This window comes from Apteryx mantelli, chromosome 1 (assembly GCF_036417845.1).
Source record: "Apteryx mantelli isolate bAptMan1 chromosome 1, bAptMan1.hap1, whole genome shotgun sequence".
Classification (NCBI taxonomy): Eukaryota; Metazoa; Chordata; class Aves; order Apterygiformes; family Apterygidae; genus Apteryx; species Apteryx mantelli.
This window is the reverse complement of record NC_089978.1, coordinates 222,319,720-222,338,528: the sequence shown is the minus strand read 5'-3', so window position 1 is coordinate 222,338,528 and position 18,809 is coordinate 222,319,720. Positions and strand designations below refer to the sequence as shown.

At 50.9% G+C, this 18,809-nt stretch overlaps 1 protein-coding gene across 6 annotated transcripts in view; it reads left to right on the top strand.

The window, feature by feature from the left end:
* Positions 1-18,127, top strand: part of SHANK3 (SH3 and multiple ankyrin repeat domains 3) — a 376,011-nt gene extending 357,884 nt beyond the window's left edge. For 2 of the 6 annotated variants that reach the window (XR_010887771.1, XM_067317635.1), the window contains one exon: positions 10,090-10,172. Coding sequence is in view for 3 of the 6 variants with exons in the window: in XM_067317627.1 (XP_067173728.1) it covers positions 10,090-10,633 (544 nt within the window). In the remaining 3 variants the exon portion in view is untranslated. Of the gene's footprint in view, positions 1-10,089; positions 11,896-17,947 lie in introns of those variants that run through there. The other 4 variants (XR_010887770.1, XM_067317628.1, XM_067317627.1 and 1 more) reach the window with 4 other exon arrangements.
* Positions 18,128-18,809: the final 682 nt, after the last annotated feature.

Below are 18,809 nucleotides of genomic sequence, written 5' to 3'. Positions count from 1 at the left end.
CCACAGCCATAGGCGGTGAGAAGTTAAAGCTGATACTGAAATGGTGCAGGCTGGCAGGGAGGGCAAGGCTTTGATTGTGCTGCAGGAATGTGTTGCTATTCACTTGCTTCACGTGGGCCAGCGAAAGTTGAGAACAGTGGCTGGAAGGTCAGTATAGATGATATCAGCACAAGCACTCTCTGCATAAAGCTTCGCAGAGGGCTCTGCCACTGGGTAGCTTCAGCCAAAAAGCAGTGACTCATAATAACAGGCTAATGTGAAACATTGCTTTCTCATCTGGACATGCACTGCTGGCTGATTACAGGTCTGCGCTGGACCCCCACAGCCTGAGTTTACAGAATCAAAGAATCACAGAATCGCTGAGGTTGGCAGACGCCCCTGGAGATTGTCCCGTCCAGCAACCCTCCTGCTCAAAGCAGGGTCAAATAGAGCAGGTTGCTCAGGGCCATGCGCAGTCAGGTTTTGAATATCTCCAAGGACAGAGACTCGACTACCTCTCAGGGCAACCTGTTCCAGTGTTTGATCATCCTGACAGTAAGAAGCTTTTTCTTATGTTTGAGTGGAATTTTGTGTATTCCAGTTTGTGCCCGTTGCCTCTCGTCCTGTCACTGGGCACCACTGAGAACAGTCAGGCTCCATCTTCTTTACTCCCTCCCAAACAGGTATTTATACATATTGCTAAGACCTCCTGAGCCTTCTCTTCTCCAGGCTAAAGAATCCCATCTTTCTCTGCCTCTCCTCATATAAGAGATGCTCCAGTCCCTTAATCATCTTTGTGGCCCTTCTCTGGAGTCTCTCCCGTAGCTCTATGTCTCTCTTGTACTGGGAAGCCCAGCACTGGACCCAGAACTCCAGATGTGGCCTCACCAGTGCTGAGTAAAGGGGAAGGATCACCTCCCCCGACCTGCTGGCAATGCTCTGCCTAATGCAGTTCAGGAGGCTGTTGGCCTTCTTTGCCACAAGGGCACATTGCTGGCTCATGGTCAACTTATTGTCCACCAGGACCCCCACGTCCTTCTCTGCAAAGTTGCTTTCCAGCCCATTGGCCCCCAGCATGTATTGGCACATGGGTTTGTTCCTCCCCTAGTGCAGGAGTTGGCATTTCTCTTTGAGCTTCATGAAATTTCCATTGGCCTTTTTCTCCAGCCTGGCAAGGTCCCTTTGAATGACAGCACAACCATCTGGTTTATCAACCATTCCTCCCAGTTTTGTATGGTCTGCAAACTTTCTGAGGGCACATGCTGTCTCATCATCAGGTCATTAATGAAGATATTCAACTAGTACTGGCACCAGATCAATCCCTGAGGGCACCACTAGTGACTGACCTCCAGCTGGACTTCATGCTGCTGATCACAACCCTCTGAGCCTGGCAGTTCAGCCAGTTTCCAGTCTACCTCACTGTCCACTTATCTAGTCCATACTTCATCAGTTTGTGAATGAGGATGTTATGGGAGATGGTGTTGACTGAAAGCCTTACCAAAATCAAGATAAACAGTATCAACTGCTCTCCCCTCATCCACCAAGCTATTGACTTCATCATAGAAGGCTATTAGGTTGGTCAGGCAGGACTTCCTCTTTGCAAAGCCATGCTGAATACTCCCAGTCACCTTCTTGTCCTTAATACGTTTGGAAATGATTTCCAGGATTATTTGTGCTCTCACCTTCCCAGGGATCAAGGTGAGGCTGACTGGCCTGCAGTTCTCCAGATCTTCCTTCGTGCTTTTCTTGAAGATAGGAGCAATAGGAGTTCCTGTGATGTTACAGCGATTGCTCTGCTGTGTACCTGGACAACGACTGTAAACCAAGAGTAGGCAGCAAGAGTGGGCTGACACTTGCCAAACATTAGCTGTTTAAACATTAGGTACTTAGGCTAAGCATGTTGCCATGACAACTCTATAGCCAGTGGAAGGAAAAGAAGATGGATTGCTGTCTGGAGGCTGCACTTCCTCTCCATTGACTATTGAGGGAGCTAAACCACGGCATAGATGAGATGCCTGCTTTGTTAGACAGCCAATGCTGCATGAGGTGAACCCACTGCGGATACCCCGTTAGCCCCCTTTGCTTCCCCAGCACACCACAGCATGCGTGCAAGGCTTTTTTTCCTAGAAGTTATTGTTCTTGGAAAAGGGGTATAGAGCATGCCTTTCCACTGGAAAGTTTGAGCAAAATTTGAGGATTTTGCGTGTTTACCTGAGATTTCTGGGCAGATGGCATCCTGGCATTTGTGGAAATACTGTATATGGCCACTGCATTTGCACAAATTGATTATACTGTGCTTGTGCAATAAATCAGTTGCTTTCAAAAAGCATCAGCTTTATTTCGCATGCACAATGCAGTTGTGCCTCTTCATAAAGTGCTTGACCCCTCTGAAAGCTTCATATGGACATACTGCGTACACAGCTGAGCTCTAGACACCACGTGGGTCTGACGCTTTCTGGAAATATTAGACCAGTTGCAAATGTTCAGCACTGCTGATCTGTCTATGCATTTTAAGTCTGACATCTGCCAAGACCCCAAGATCTTGTGCTCATACTAGTCTATCTTTGCAGACCTTGCTCCACAGGACCAAGCTGCCCTGATTCATGGGACTTCCTCCACAAGCGCTGCCTATAGGTTCTGCATTTCTTTCAGTGCAGGAGACTCCAAACTTAAGTATAGCAACCCTTATAGTTACAAAATTGAAGAGCTGCTTTCCTGCTCCCTTCTTTGCTCATTCTTCTGTTCGTCTGAAAAGGAACTCCTCTTCCAGTGCTTCTTCAGCATCATCAGTCCCTGCAGATCCTGGCAGTTACTTCGTTGCCTTCTGGAGGACAGTACAATTAACCCCACTTGTTTGTATCAGTTTTGTAGGTGTTCTCTCTCAGCATCCCTTTGTTTTTCTACAGTGAAAGAGGATAATTTAGGAGTACCAGATTTATCTTTTCTAATGAAGGTTCTGGCTGTAGTCGTAGAGGCCTGAGAAAAGGATACCAGAAAATTAGAACCTTGTTCTTAGCAGTTTTTCAGATAAACATCATGCACTGTTGTGCACCCCTTTCTGAGCAACATTTCTTTATGGGAATAAGATTATCCTCTCTTTGGATTCTTTTGCTGAAAGCCAGTAACAAATTTCATGCTGCAACTCAGCAGTTAAGGAAGAGCAGTGGGCGGGAAAATGGTCCCTGAGAACAGTTCATAAATATTCCATTAATGCAGCTCTGTGTGCTACCACTGCAGTTACTATGTGAAAAGCAGTATGGCTGCGGTATTATCTTTTTCTTGTGGGTTTGCTGTCTAGATAAAGCTTACAGCTTTTGAGAGAGAAGGGCTTTCATAGCTCCTTCATGATTAGGCTTTGCTTGGCCCTCCGATCTCAGGGACTATATCAAGGCTTTGTGAAGAAGCATATTTCTTTCTAGCTTTTGAAACAGTCCCATACTCCTTCACCAGCAGTCCACCAAAAAATATTTTTTTCTGAACTGTATCTGTCAGCAGGATCTAAATTGCAGATGGAAGATGGAAAATACTGCTTGCCCTTCTATATCCTTTCCACTTACTTACAAAACAGTGTATTAGAGAGCATCCAGCTAGTGCCAGTGAGTTTATATCCTGTTTGGCAGGTGTGTTGTCCTCATGGTGGCATGAAGCAGAAGTGCTTCTGACTTTTGTTTTGGAGGTTATCCAGAGATTCTCTTTCCTTTCTATACCCTTCCTTCTTGCCCTCCCTCTTCAGAGACAATTTTTATGAGAAAATTCTGGAAGACAAAATCAAGATCCTTTTGAAATGGGAGCTGTAGAGGTGTGGTGTCATCTGTACATGTACCGTTCTAGGCAGGAAGACCCAAAGAGTCCATCTGTATTTCAAGCACAGAAAGATAGGAATAGTCTCTAACCCTGACCTTAAAGCACAGGCTGGTCCTGGTCACAGGCAGCACTGACCTCTTTATCACACAGAGATCTACACAGGAGCCTTCGGTGCACCATGCGCTGATGGAGAATCACGTGGGCGGTTTGTGTCTCACTGATCAGTTGGTGAAGTTTGTTCATCACAGGAGGTGAATTCTTCCCATAGCACAGTTAATGCAGTGCTAATGAAAAGCCAGGGGATTTTTTTTTTTTAAGGTCAGTATGAAAACACCTAGGGAGCCCAAAACAGTAACAAGAAAGTCTTGCTAAGCAAGAGATACATTTCTCTTTGGAATGATGAGAAATGCGTTACTTCAGCTGCTGAATCTGTCCTCGCCTTTGTTGTTCTTGAAGAAATTTGGACTGAGATACAGAGATCACCAAAAGAATACTCATCCATTAGTGACTCATTCAAGAAATCTGCTTTTTAATACCTTCAGTAAAAATATTCCCAGAAGGCTTAATTAGCTGTCCTACAAATACATAGTTCCTCTTTCTTTGGATATAACTTCAATTTTCAGTAAGCTGATGTTTCTTTGCATGTATTAGGAGGTTACTTCCCATGAGACCTGTTCTCCTCTTTTTACTGAATTCAGTCAGCACCACTCATATGCTGTGGTGTAAGAGTCAGGCCTTCCATTCCATGTCTCAAAGGACTAATTTTTTTTGTCTACACCAAAGCGGCAGTAATCCAGACAACCAGCAATCCTACTGTTACTAACACATTGCAGCCACTGAACTCCACAAGACATGAGTAAAGAGCTGCCAGGTCCTGCATTTCACCTGTTCAGAAAAGAAAAGCTTGAAGGCAGCCCTGTAGCAGTGGTTAGGGCTACCACTCCCCAACTCACAGTGAAGCCTAGGACACATCAAAGTCATCCTTTTTTTGCTACTGGTCTCTGAGGCCCAGATGAAGCACTACCATAAACGGAAAGCGAAGAAAGAAAGATATTCATTTTTCTTACAGAGCTCCAGAGTTGCATCGACTTGATGCTGCCTAAAGGAGAAGTGGACAATACCTAGGTATTCATTAAACTTCGCAAAGCTAAAGGCCTAGATAGCATCCTCCTAAAATACAACATGGGCTCAGCTTGGCTGCAGCTGGCTGGTGCACATCTTTGTCAATGTGTATTCCTCTGGCAAAAGACATGATCTGCCAACATGCAAAAATCATCTCCAGTCTGAAGTGAAGAAGAACAAACAATGATCCAGGGAAAACCCTCTCAGCTGGTATTATTGCTATGCATAAGTGCAAGTCCTCCGAAAAGATACTGCTCTGAGATGCCGCTTGTAAAGGAACACATCCACAGATACTTACCTGGCTTCAAACCAGAATGAAGTACCTGTGAGCAAATAATTGTGCTAATAACCCCCAATGAAGTGAGCTACTGGTGCTGGACAGGACATCAGAGACCCTTGCGCACTGTCTGCAACATAATGCGTGGTTGGCAGAGCAGTGCTCCTGGAAGCGTTGAGAGCCAACAGCGTATCGCAGACAGAGCATTGCGCTAAGTCAGTGCTCTGCAGAAAGCAGAGGGAGCAGAGCTGCAGACTACATCTGCTGACCAGCCGTGCCCAGAAGGCTCTGTCTTGGCACCACTGTCTCATTATTTCAAGGATATGCCAGCCATAGAAGCTTGGGTATCCAGCTGATTTCTCACATGCTGTTCCAGCAAGCCCTTGCCCTGAGAGCAGGAAGAGCCAACCTTTCACAGCCTGTAGGCCACATAACAAAAGAAGAAATCACATGCTGAAAGCAGTGGAGGCCTTGCACCGCAGCCTGCCACGTGATGCGGGTCTAATGTGAGACCTTCATCTTCACTGTTTGCAAGGCCTGTGCTGCTGGACAGCCATCAGGTAGCCACCACTTCCCATGGGAAATGCACACAAGACTGCTCTATGTTTGGCCCTGCTGCCTCTGTGCATCTCCTCTGTGGTACTGGTGGATGAGGGAGGACAACCTGGAATACCTACATGGTCTCAATCAGTTTCTGAAGAATCCAGCAGCTGATAGATTTGTCCAGGTAAAGGTTTGGGGCAATGTAATCTGTGAGACCAGACAGCCACGATGCCCCCAGCATCTCAGCAGCTAATGGCTGATCACCTGTCAACATGCAGGTCAAAACTAGTACAAGTGTAGTGACAGCAGTGCTGAGGTTACTATTGTCTGGCACATCTTCATGCTGGTCTTAGCACCCTCTGTTGAAAAAGAGACAGCAATAACACCATAACACAACCAGACAATAACGGCCCAATTTACCCATTTATGGAGCTTTCCAAATCTTCCTGAGGGATGCCTCACTTCATGAACCCTTTCTATTGCAGACTAAATTCAAAAATACTCAGGACAAATTGCAGCACTTGTGGGAATACAGAGGGGCAAAGCTCCACTGTCCGAGTTCACATCCTAAATCTCCTGGTTGCTCCATGGTACATAAAATATCATTCACAGACCACACAGAGCCTTGCATGAAAGCTTTCATCACCCCCCCCCATACAAGCAGAAATTGAATGACTGCCCAGTATATGACAGTGGGGAAGATGTCCAGAGTCATGAACACATAGTGCATTGCTGCCCTCTGAAATTGTCAGTGGGGAGGCAGCAGCCTTCATTCATCCTGCATTACTAGGAACCATGGATTAATTCATGCTTGGACACAGACTTTGATTTGTTTTCCAAAACATGCAGAATAGGAATCTTCAAACAGTAACTTTGTGTTGCTAATTGCATGCTTTAAAAGCCAGCCACATGGCTTTGTCTCAGACTGCTGCACATATGCCATAACCGTACTGATTCTACAGTCTCATGTAAAATGCCTGCCTCATGGACTACCAGCTTCCTCTGAACAAAGCTATCAATTTGACAACTAGATGTCATCTTTTACTATCCAGTGAGCATGCGTTTGTGACCTGGAGTCCTCATTACCTTCTAGTACAAGTATCTCTCCTCCTTTCACAGACCCTGACAATAATTGCCCTCTCTTTCTCACCTTTGCCAGCTTAGACTAGACATTGGCACACCAGCTGCCACAGTCTGCATCCATTCCTGTTTGAATTTATCTTTCTTGAACATGAATAACCAGAACTGTACTCAGAATTTCAAATGAGATTTTTAACAGTGTCTTTTATGGTGGTATTAATGTATTCTTGTGTTTGTGAGAAATTCACACTTCAGATACTGTAGGGTTTCTTTTGTCTTTTTCATGGCCGTGCTACGTTGGTGCCTCCCAGTCATTCTGGGGTGTTTCAGTAGACCCAGAACTTTCTCTTCCTTCATCATCTCTAGTAGATGAGCACTAGCTGAGAGCAGAGATCCTTTGCCAGCCCTGCGAGTAGGACCTTGTATTTTGTACTGTCACTTTTCATTCTGTTTCTTTTACTGCAGTCCTCAAGGTCATTCAGTTCTTCCTCCTTTATATTGATGGAGCATCCCAAATTTGATTCATCATCACACTTCTTTATAACTCTCTTGCTTTTTGTGCCAAGGTACCAAGAAAATAAGAACAAGAGGAAATGTGTCTAAGCCCACAGACCATGGACAGAACTTCATATTCAGACATGTTAGCAGTCAGTAGGTGTTTTGGTCCCGGTGATGTCTTTATGCCCAGTCTCTGCAGCATGTTTTGAAACTGTTGGCCTGATGGAATTCAGTGCAGATATTTGCACAGCGTTTTTGCTTTGCCCATTATTCCCCCTCCCTTATTCTCAGGGAGAATCATTCTGCCTCTGTTTTTTTAAGCTAATCTTCTCAGAGCCATCACTCCAAGAAATCATTAGTACTTATTAACCTCCCAGGAGTGTGGATCTTGTGTGGCATGTGTGCATTAGTAACTGCAGGCTTATACAGCTAACTTTAACCTTGGATTCCTGTTGCCATCAACAGCTTTTTCAGAGTATAAGTTCCAGGTGGAATGACCTGAGAGGCAAAGGCAGTGCTTGGAGAGTAGTAGGGAAGCACATGTGTCATACTGAGTATTCAGAGCTCTCTGTGGAGGTGTCATGTAGAGACAGCCCTGAGGACCACACACACACACACACACACACAGGTGCTTTCTTTTCACAACCTAACTCAGAACTGTATCATCAGGAGTGGGAGAGCCCTGCTTACTGTGGACCTGGAAGGAGCACCATGACTGGCCATCTGCTCACGCTGGCAAGGAAGCCCCAAGTTTGACACCTTCGAGCACTGAACTTCAAGCTCTGACTTCACTGGATTAGCAGGAACCTGAACTGTCTTCTCTTCTTTGGGTGGTGGTCTAGCTGGGTTAAAGAGGTAGTTTGCTAAGCCACACTATGTTTGCTTTCCAGCCTAGAAGCATTAAAGAGCTGCAGTTCTCTTGGATTTCATCAGTTCAGAGAGGAAGCAAATCAATATTGAGCCAAATTAGTGGACACAGACTATTTAGCAAAACAATAGCCAGAACAACACTGATAATGCCATACTTCTTGGCATTATCCCTTGGCACAGGGATATGCAGACCCAAACCAGCAGAGCCTTGCTTGCCTTCAAGAGTACTCACGCTTGACTGAACCTGCAGCACTGGTGCTATAGGGATGTTCAGGCCCCAGCCTGCTGTGGGACATGGGCCCCTATTCAGACCTGATCTTTGCTGCTCTCCTGAGAGCTGTGAGACTGTGACGTGCAAAGAAGTTACTGAGGGATAACAGGTTACCACGCACCAGCTGCTCTCCAGTAATGAGCTGTGCTTGTGTTCACAGTAACGGCAGGATAGTTCACCCACCAGGGCCAACAAGTTCTGTTGTGTGCGTGTTACCAAAGTGCGGCCAAATCAAAGAGCAGTAATCAAGGTAATCGGAAATTACCACGGAGCAGCAATCAAAGCCTGGGGGTGGGTTCACTGTGCTACGTTAGCTTTCACTGCCAGAACACAGACACACCACATGGGGCAGACCCAAAGTCTCTCTAGGTCAGGAGCCTGTCCCCAACAGCAATTGACAGTGGGCGCTTCTGGAGAAAGTACTCAAAACAGGGCATGAACAGAGAGGCCAGTCCAGCAGTGTGCCTTCTTGAGACTTCTCAGGCTGAAGGAATCATTTAGATCATTATGCTCGAAAGACTTATCCTCCGTGAATTTGTCCTATCAGTTTTTAGGTCCATTTCTTTTCGAGTACCAAGAATACTTGTTTATAACAAGAGAGGGAATAAAGAAAAGCAGGTGATCGCAGAAGGACAGGATTCCTGGCATGTGTCTTGTCTCCCATCAGATCCTCTTCCAGTGGAGAACACTTTGACCAGTGCGTAGGCATATAGTACAATCCTCTTCAATAAGTAAAACTCACTGCTCTGGGAAGGACTGGCCACTGCTCAGCCTTCCCTGTCTGTGTCCCCACCAAACACACTCACAAGCCTGCAGACCGAGGCTTGAAATTACCAGAGAGGTAGACATCACATAGTGCAAGATGAAAACCAGTCCAGACACCTTTTTGGTGCCTTGACCCATTGTGCACCCTGCACTAACTAGCTCACCACCGCGCTGGTGACAGTCAGACCCTCTGTCTCCACCTTTGGAGTGGCATAATGGTCCTCCCATCTACACACCATTACTTGGAGAGATGCCAGAAAGTTCCCTCTTGTCCCGGAAAGGGGCTTTGCCCCTGAGTGGCAGATGTGCTCTGGAGTTTTATGTTTTGTTCTGTCTGTCATGGGACCTGATTGCAAAGCGAAGTTAGTGACATTAGCAAGAGGAAACTGGAGCGGGCCCTGGTGGGAGGTGGGGCTGGTGTGGCTTAGTGCAGTTCTGCTGCAGCTTCTTACTAAAGAGCCAAAAGGCAGACTGAGGTGCAGGGTCTTCAGCTGCAGCAAGTCTTTGTGTGCAGAGGGCTTCAGGGCCAGAGTCCTCCCTGGTAGGTCTCAATGGGCTTCAGAGCTGCTGTACCTAGGACAGGTTTGGCCAGGATGCGGAGATACCGGAGATACTTGCTCAACCCTTTTCTACCTCCTCTGGAGCAGGGCTTGCAAGGAAGTCTTGGCTAAAGTTCTCCAAGGCAGTGTCCCCCCCGACTGCTATCGAGCCACCCCTCCTGTCTCAGGCTGGCCTGGCCCTCCAGCGGCCACCCCCCGTTGTATATTGTATCTGTGTGTTCTCGTGTCTGGGGATCTCCACCTCACCCCTGCCCTTTGCTCTCTCTCTCTCTCTCTCTTTCTCTCTCTCTCTCTTTCTCGCTGTATCGTTCTTTCTGCAGACTTTTCAGTAGTTTAGGAGAACTCAGCACCATTTCCCAGCGGAGCTCCGGAACCACCTACACAGTTCGACCTGGCAGTCGCTACCCTGTAACCCGGCGTACCCCCAGTCCCGTGAAGCCTGCTCTGGATCGGACAGAGCCTCTCAGCACCGTGCGGCCCTATGGTTTGACCCCTCCCACCATCCTCAAATCTTCCAGTCTCTCCATCCCACATGAGCCCAAGGAGGTGCGCTTTGTGGTGAGGAGTGTGAGTGCCCGGAGCCGCTCCCCATCCCCTTCCCCTTCTCCAGGGCCACCCCTGCACACCCTCCATCCGCCAAGGCCCTTCATGCAGAAACCCCTCCACCTGTGGAACAAGTATGACGTCGGGGACTGGCTGGAAAGCATCAATTTGGTGGAGCACCGAGACAAGTTTGAGGACCATGAAATAGAGGGCACGCACCTGCCTGCCCTCACCAAGGAAGACTTTGTGGAGTTGGGGGTAACACGGGTCGGGCACCGTATGAACATTGAGCGGGCACTCAAACAGCTGGTAGACAGCTGACCGTCCTAGGCAGCGCTGGCCTCTTCCAGAGCCACCACATGGGGGAGGGGGGGGGCGTTTCTACTAGACTAATAAAACCCAATTTGATTCTCTTTCTACTCTGAGCACTGCACTGAAGGGCGAGGAGCCGAGGGGCTCCCGCTCTTTGACACACAGCCCCGGTGTGCCGTGCACACGCAGACCCCGCTCAGCCTCTACCAGACCGACGACGCCTTCGGGAAAAGGAATGTTGCATGAAATACATCCTCTTTTCTGTTTCTCCCAGAGAGTCTGGCCTGTATATCGCTTGATGTGCTCTTCCCTAGGGGCGTCGCTGGCGGCAGGAGGGGCCAAGGAGCCACGTCCTGGTGGGCCCGTGCTCCCCATTGCAGGACCTGTGTTGAAGGGTAACACCCGGTTTGCCTGTGCTCAGACTGGGGCGGGGAACGGGGCAGTGTCGCTGGTGCAGACGAGGAACCGAGCCCGGTGTAGGGAAGGGTTTCTTAGCGCAGGGGCTCCGCTTTGGTTTGTCGGTGAGCCGATACTGATCACGTTTCGCAGGTCCTCGAAGAGGGCTTGTTCGAAAGGCAGTGACGTGCTGGTTTGCGTGCCGAGGCAGGAAGCGTAGCAGGCCGAGCGTGTGCTGCAAGGCCACATCCCGGGCAGGTCCGGGTGGCCGCGGCGAGGAGTCCCGAGCGGCTCAGGCAGCTCCGCAGAGGCGCGCGGTGAGGTGCAGCGGAGGCAGGACCTGGTGGCAAGGGCTGCTGCAGGAGGCAGAGCAGGGCCGTCACTCGGGCTGCCCAGCCCATGGGCTGTCGCTGCTGGGACCAGGGGTGGCTACCGGAGAGCCCGGTGGTTCCCCTGGGCACTCAGACAGGGAAGGGCTCCAGCTCGGAGGTCTCCTTGCAAGGACCGTTCTCAGATAAGGGGCTGAGAGTGACACCCGCAGTGACGCTAGACCTGCTCCCTCCTGCAATAGCCGCTCGTCCCCGGGCAGACCTTCTCCTTAGGCTCCTCCGGCAGATCCGCCCCGGAGAGGAGCAAGGCCATTGCCATGAAAGCGAGAAGACTGTGCTGACCTTGCAGGAGACTAGCCTTTGGACTCTGTGCTCCTCTGCCCTGTTGCCCTTGGTTTGCCCTGATGAGAGAGGGACTGAAACCGCATGGATAGAAGCATGTTTGGGGGATGTCAGAGGGAGGCTGGTGGGGAATCCAGCAGAAAATGCTTTGCCAACGTTCAAAGGGGTGGGGGGGATGGGGGAGGTGTTTTATTTCCTCTTGGTTTGGGGTCTTGTTTCCAAGGGGGACACATTGATGGATAATATATAATCTCCGTGCATTTATATAGAGAGCAGCTGATGATCTACAAGAGATGATACTGAACTACAGGATTCCCACTCCGTCCTAGTCATCCTTATTTTGCATCTTTTTAATCAGCTATATATTTGAAAAGAGAGAGCAAATATCTATATATCTATATCTATAGCTATAGCCACCTGATTTTGTTATAATTTTACTAAATCTATATATCTCTAGACTTGTTGAGATGCTGATGAGGTGGTGCCTGCACCGCTTCCCTGGGACGCTCATGACTCATGGGAGTTTTTAGTGACTGACTGAATGAATGTTAAAGTCTTTTTAAAAACCAACAGCTCCTTTCAGACACTCTGGATTTTAAAGATTTAGAAACACAAAATAAAACTTGGTTTTTGGGACACACCAAGTCTTCCATCCCCACCAGGCAGAGACTCATGGAGCTGGAGAGCTTCCACTACACTGCAGACACCCCGCGCCTCTGGCAGGCGTGGGGCTCCCATGGCATCAGGTCTTTCTCCTGCCTCCGGTCCTGGGGAGTAATAAATCATCGTCATACTTAGCACTTACGCTGCGCTGTGGCTGGCGAAGTGCTGTGCAGACTTGAGCACGGGACGGCCGGGCTCGCACCCAGCCGCCCGGCGCGAAGGCTCTGCTTGGCCTGCGCCCAGCGGAGCGGCGCGTGGGGGAGCCGGGGAGGAGGCAGCGAAGGTGGCATCGCGCCCTTGCTCCAGATCCTGGGCCTGGCCTGGGGTGTTTTCCTGATCCACCTTTCTGAGGATCCCTGGCGGCCAAGGGCCGGGAAGGCGCTGCTGCAGTAGGCTGGCCGCGGGGGCCACCAGGGCGCAGCAAGGCTTGCGGAGATGCGACACGATTGCCCGACAGCTTTGGAAAAGTCGGAGCACCCCAGGCCAGCCCCAGCAGGGCTGTGGCTGCAGGAGGCAGCTTCCCCACCCCACCACCCCCCCCCCCCCCGCGTGGTCCCTTCACCCCCTCGGTGCCCTCGTGTGCTCCTCTCCTTGCCGCGTTGTCCCCATAGCATCACCGTGCCCAGGCTCAGGGGTGGCCAGGGGCGCAGCCCCGGCCAGCTCAGGAGGGGATGGCTTGGTGACTGGTGTTCCCAAAAAGCTGAGTCCCCCGTGAAGGCATTATCTCTTCTGGTGCTAGAGGGAAGGACAAGGAGGTTCCTTCTGACCCTCACACATCTCCGAACCTTTACAACTTTCAGCCAGTGAAAAGGCACAGGCCAAGGGTTGGGGCTGCAGCCCCTTCTCCTGCACGTGAGCACCAGGCTCAGGCCCTCTTTGGGACAGATCCTGACAAGCTGTGGTGCTGTCTCCTTTTCCCTGAGCTCTCTTGCTGGGCACAGAGAGGCAATCCCGCCCTGTGCCCAAAATAGCTCTATCCAGAGCTCTCTGGAAACCGCTGAATTCTGTGCATTCACTGCACTTCTTCCCCTCCCCAGGCTACACCCCAGTGCTCGCAGCTGGGACAGTCGCATGGGGAAGGTAAGAGGGGGTTTCAACCTGTACCTTCTTATTCTGCAAGCAAAAATCCTGCTGTAGATACCTTAGGGTACTCCAGGCCTCACATCCAATAACCCAGTGAGCCAAGGGGCATCCTAATTGTAATAGCAACCATTGCATCTGCCGAAACCACCTCCTCATTCACCAGGTTTGCCATCCCTTCCCATCAGCAGGCTCCTCCACACCCCCTCCTGTATGTGCCAACGCAATTGCTGTGTCATTGCACGACCCTACACCTGGAGCTGGACACCACAAGCCATATCCTAGCCCCTGTCCCTGTGCCTGACCCGACACCCGTAACCAGTCATTCCCCTCACCCCTCCGCCTTGTACCCCAGCTCCGTCTGCATTTGCCCCACTGATCCCTGTCCCCAGGCACCCTTCATACCTCAGCCATAGCCCCACACATCTGCCCTTACGGCTTCTACGTGCTGTCTCCCAAAGCCAACAGCATTGGAAGACACATGCCAAACTATTCCCTGCTCCACCACGCTCCCTTTCTCACAGCTCACCTCATTCTCCATTGCCCAGGTTCCAGCTCCTTCGCCCACACTGGCATGAATTGGTGATCTCTGGTTGCAAAAGCTTTCTGGCATGCTAATCACCCACAGAGAGGACAGTCCTGCGCCAGAGATACCTCCTGTGCCCCGGCAGTGTCGCAGTGCCCTGCCAGCACAGCGAGGGCATGCACGCAAATGCTGCCTCTGCTGCGCTTGTATCCCTGCGCACCATGCGCGCTTCTTCATCCGCTCTCCAGAGACCCACCTGCTCCGTGTGGGCCCCTCGCCTTGCCCCCGTTCTCACCTCCCATGTGCTTCCTAGCACCTGGATGCACAACCCTGCCACACACTGCCGCAAACCCAGGCTCGCTGCTTGTGCGTCGTGTCTCTCTTCAGGCTGAGTCTGCTTCTTCAGCTCCATGCCTGACGAGGTAGCACTGCCATGTCCTGCAGAAGCCCATGAGCATGCAGATTCTCTGTTGCGATGCCATATACTAATTCGGCTGCAGCTTAGTCCATGCCTGCAATGTAGCTTGCAGCCTACCAAGGAGAGCGGGCCTGGAAGGGCCCCGCTGCACCATCAGGTCATGTCCCAGGATTCATGTCATACAGTCTCTTTCATAAACCTTGTAAGCATTAAGGTCTCTTAAAAGTTAGTTTGGCTGTTTGTTCCTAATGCTTCTTTTAGGAAGTTGCTCTAGAGCCTCACACTGATGTAGAAATGCTCATTTTTCAGCCTACATTGCGCCATGGGAATCCTGTGCCCGTTTGTTTGTAGGCCAGTAATGTCCTTCACTGGGTCTGTCTGGCATTTACACCTGCTACTGGCCTGTGCGCTTGTAGAGCTGTGCCTGCGCACCTGAGCTTTCCCGGTCATCCCATTGCTCCGTCTCTCATGCTCCATCCCTGGACTCCAGTTCTCCATTTTAGCACCACCCCCGCGGGCCGTTCCCAGCATCGTGCCTGGCCTCCGTGGGCACTGGCAGACAGACGTGGCCCCTCGGGGCGTCATCAGCGAGAGCATGCTTTGTTTCTGCACGCCGTGGCTCTTCTCCTCTGCCAAACCTCTGCGCCGCTGGTGGGTTGTCTTGGCACCCACGCTGCCCGGCTGCCCCTCTCCCCCCCAGCTTGGCACTACCAGCATGCTGCAATCCCTCCCCAGCGCCCTTGGTGTCCTCCTCTCCCCAGCCCTGCCCTCCGGTGCGAGCCCTCTCTGCGCCGATGGTCAGGCTGCGGGTCCTTCCTGCCCCGTCACTGTTGCTCTACACCCTGCGCTGCTCCCGTCTCCAGCCACCCCATGCTCTGCACTCTCCCACAGTCCAACATCTAGCAATGTTCCCACCTTCTGGCCTGTCTTTCTGGCCAGCACTTCATACCTACCATGGATTTCATCTCTTCCAGTTTCACAACATTTCCATTTCACTCCTAGCTTGTTCTCCATCTCACCCGCAAATGATGCAGACCCCAGCAGCCCACACGGTCCCGTAGCCCCTCATGCTCCACAATAGCTCTGCTTTTCCAAGGGGCCTGCAGAGCTGCCCCTCTCCTCCGTTTTGGAGCCACGTGCAGCTCTGCTGAATGCTGCTCCAGAAAAGCCAGGGTTACTCTCTGGAGTGTTTCTCCCCTAGCACTTCCTCGCAGGTCTCCTCCTGGCCCTCTGGGCAGGGGGAGGCCTGTGGGCTGTGTTGGTTGGTATTACTAGGTGTGTTATCCTGAGTGCAGGCTGCTCTCTGAGTTCCTCCCATGTGAACTCCGGGTCTCTGCCCCTTCTGCAGCTGTTTCTGGGGCAACTGATGGAGACCCTGCCTGCACCCGCCTCTTGCTTTAGGAGGCCAGAAGACTGCAGATCATAACTTTTCTGCAGAAAGTTCAGTCTGGGACATGGAAAGCTGGACGCCTTCTTGCCATTTCTCGAGAGCCCTCCTCTCCCCTTTCCTTCCCTCCCCGGTGCACTGTTCCTCCTCGGGAGGGCTGGAAATGGTAGGTGCACCAGCTCTGCTGCTAGCAGAGCCAGGCGGCCGCGCGCTGCCCTTGAGTGCATCTCAGCTTCCACGACGATAAGCAGCTGCAGCCGTACCTGTGTTGGCAAACACTGCGTGATCCCTCCGCACTGGGCTGCGGCGTCTGGGCCGTCAGCCCCCAGGGACACCACGGCTCGTCCCAGTCAGGTATAACACGAAAGAAGGCGACTTCCAACCACACTGTCATACCATCACGCCCTGTAGTCTCCGTGGCTGCTCGGGTCTGACAGAAAACCCTCGCTCCCCTTTCCTTCCCCTCCCAAATGCAGAGCAGCAGTGACAGGGTCATCCGGGAGACTCTTTCTTCCCACCCTGCTCCTCCCGAGACAGGTCTGTGTCCCTGCCCGCGTCCCTCCTGGATGCATGCGTGCGGCAGAGCTGGATGAGCGTTGGCTCGGAGCTTTGGAGACAGCACCGCCCCGGGCAGCACCGGGTGCTCACCAGGCGAAGGTGCTCCTCTGGCGCTGCGGCGTGTTCCCGCTCCGGGCGCTCGGAGGCGGTGGGAAGGTTGGCGTGGGCAGGGGAGGCTGCAGCCTGAGCCGCCGCTCCGTGCCCCGGGGACGTGCTTGCACGTCCATCCGGCGGAAACCGCTGCTGGTCATGCCAGTCTAAGGAGATGAATGGCTAAGGCAAGTGCAACAGATCTGCTTGTTTCTTCCTAGCTTCAGACAACAGAATTTCATTTCGTGTCCGTTTGAGACACCCCCACGTCCACTCATTTTTGGGGGGGGGGGGGGGGGAAGAGTGAGACAGCGAAGGAAGGCTCTGCCGCCGCGTCTGGTCTGGTCTGGCTGGCAAGCGGCGCGGGTGGCCCTGCTCTGCGCAGAGCCCCTGCTTTGTGGTCACGTCGACTTCTGGGGGAGTCACCTCCCACGCTTCAGCAGCGCACGCCTAGGGCTTAGGTCTTGCGATCCCATCCGCGCTTGGCTGTGAAGAATGTCTCCTGCATTGTTCACACCCGTAGAAGCTCAGTTCCGAGGTGGTCGCGTAACCAGAAGCAATCAGATTGCACAACATCTTGAAGGCCAACGGTGGTCTTGTCCCATGATCATTTCTAGTCTCACCTTGACAGAAATATAACTTTCCAGCTAATGCAGCTGCTGCTACTTAACTTTTTTTTTTTTTTTCTCAGCTGAAGCAAAGGGGACTTTTTTTTTCCCATATGTAGATAGCTCTTTTCTGACTTTATATCTATTCTAATTGCATTGGCATCTCCGTTCCAAACATCTCCAGACAAAAAGTGAGACATTTCATTTTGAAAAGCCATTCAGGAGAAGGCAGAGTAATACAGGGAAAGGAACCCAACCACAAGACCTTGCTGCGAGGTTCATTAGAGAACAACCACACCCCATCTGTCAGGAAATCCTGATCGCGTCAGGATCTGCTGCGTGCTGAGGTTACTGTGATTCTCATGGCTTCTCAATGACTTTGGTTATTTTCTGTAAAAAAAAAAGGATACACTTTTTTTTGCTTTGAAATCTTTTTTTTTTAAAAGTTGTTGATATTTTCCTTTGTCCAGACTAAATTCATTAATTCTTGTTCTTCATAAACTTCTGTCTGTAATTCTGACTTTAAAAGAAGAGAAAACAAAACCCAAAGCACTTTGTTCCTGATGGTTAGAAGCTTTTCCAGCTACAACCATTTCAAAACAGCAACAAAGTGCGGCTTGATTACTTTTTCAGGCACATGTGCACAAACCCTTCGTTACCGGCATGCATGTATACATGTGCACACACACGCACACGCATGCACACACGCACGCACACGGCCCCCGGGCACGTGCACACTCACACCGATTCTGCATGTGCATATACAGGCCCACACCCTCGCACACATGTGTGTGAACACACGTGCACACACACACACACGCACACACACACACAGACACGCACGCACACGTGTCTGACATCCGCACTCTTGTTTCTTACCCAGACGAACTCACCTGTGGGTTTTTGTTCTGTTTTTAATTTTACAGGGTCAGTTTGACTTCACCCTTATTTTGTATGGATTTTCTGAGGAGATTTCTCCTTCTCCAGAGTCATGGAGGTGTGGCCATTCGCCTCCCGCCCTTGACGTTGTGATACACATACCCCACAGAGATCTATGTTTCTTATATTATATTATTATTATTATTATGTAATAAATTTATAAGAAAGCCGTGCTATGTTCCATGTTGTCTCTCCGCTCCGGCGCCGCCTGCGAGCCGTCCCACCGAGGGGCTTCCGCTGCCACCGGCACGGCCCTGCGGGGCTGGACGGGATGCACCGCAGCTGGGGTCCCTAGGTGGGTCCCCAGACAGGTCTCCAGGGGGTCCCCAGGCAAGTCCCTAGGTGGGTCCCCAGGGGGGTCCCCAGACAGGTCCCCAGATGACCATCCTCCCCGGGCACCTTCTCCCACCCACAGGGAGTCACAGTCGCCTCGATGACTATGGCTGGTTTTCCCCAGGACAGCTACACCCTTCATGGACACGTACTCCAGCTCCATGGTGGTGGTCCCAGTTTGACAGCACCAGTGGTACTCACTGGAATGCACTTAATGAGGTACAAGCATTGCACACTAACTGGCTGCTGAACTTTGCCCACCTGTTACTGGGCAATATTTATTGGATATTAAAATGACTATTATTCACTTATCTACCTTGTCCACCCTAACATGGACTTGACAGCATAGGAGCTAGTAGGTGGACAGGGGGCCCTTAGTACAGAGCTGCAAGTGTCACTACAAGGCACCAAGGAGAGGAAACGGAGAAGAAAGAGGGCAATTTAGATATTGAAAATGATCATTTCTCCTAGGAACACACAGCAATGGTTCAAACTGTGCCTGTGCGATGCCACAGG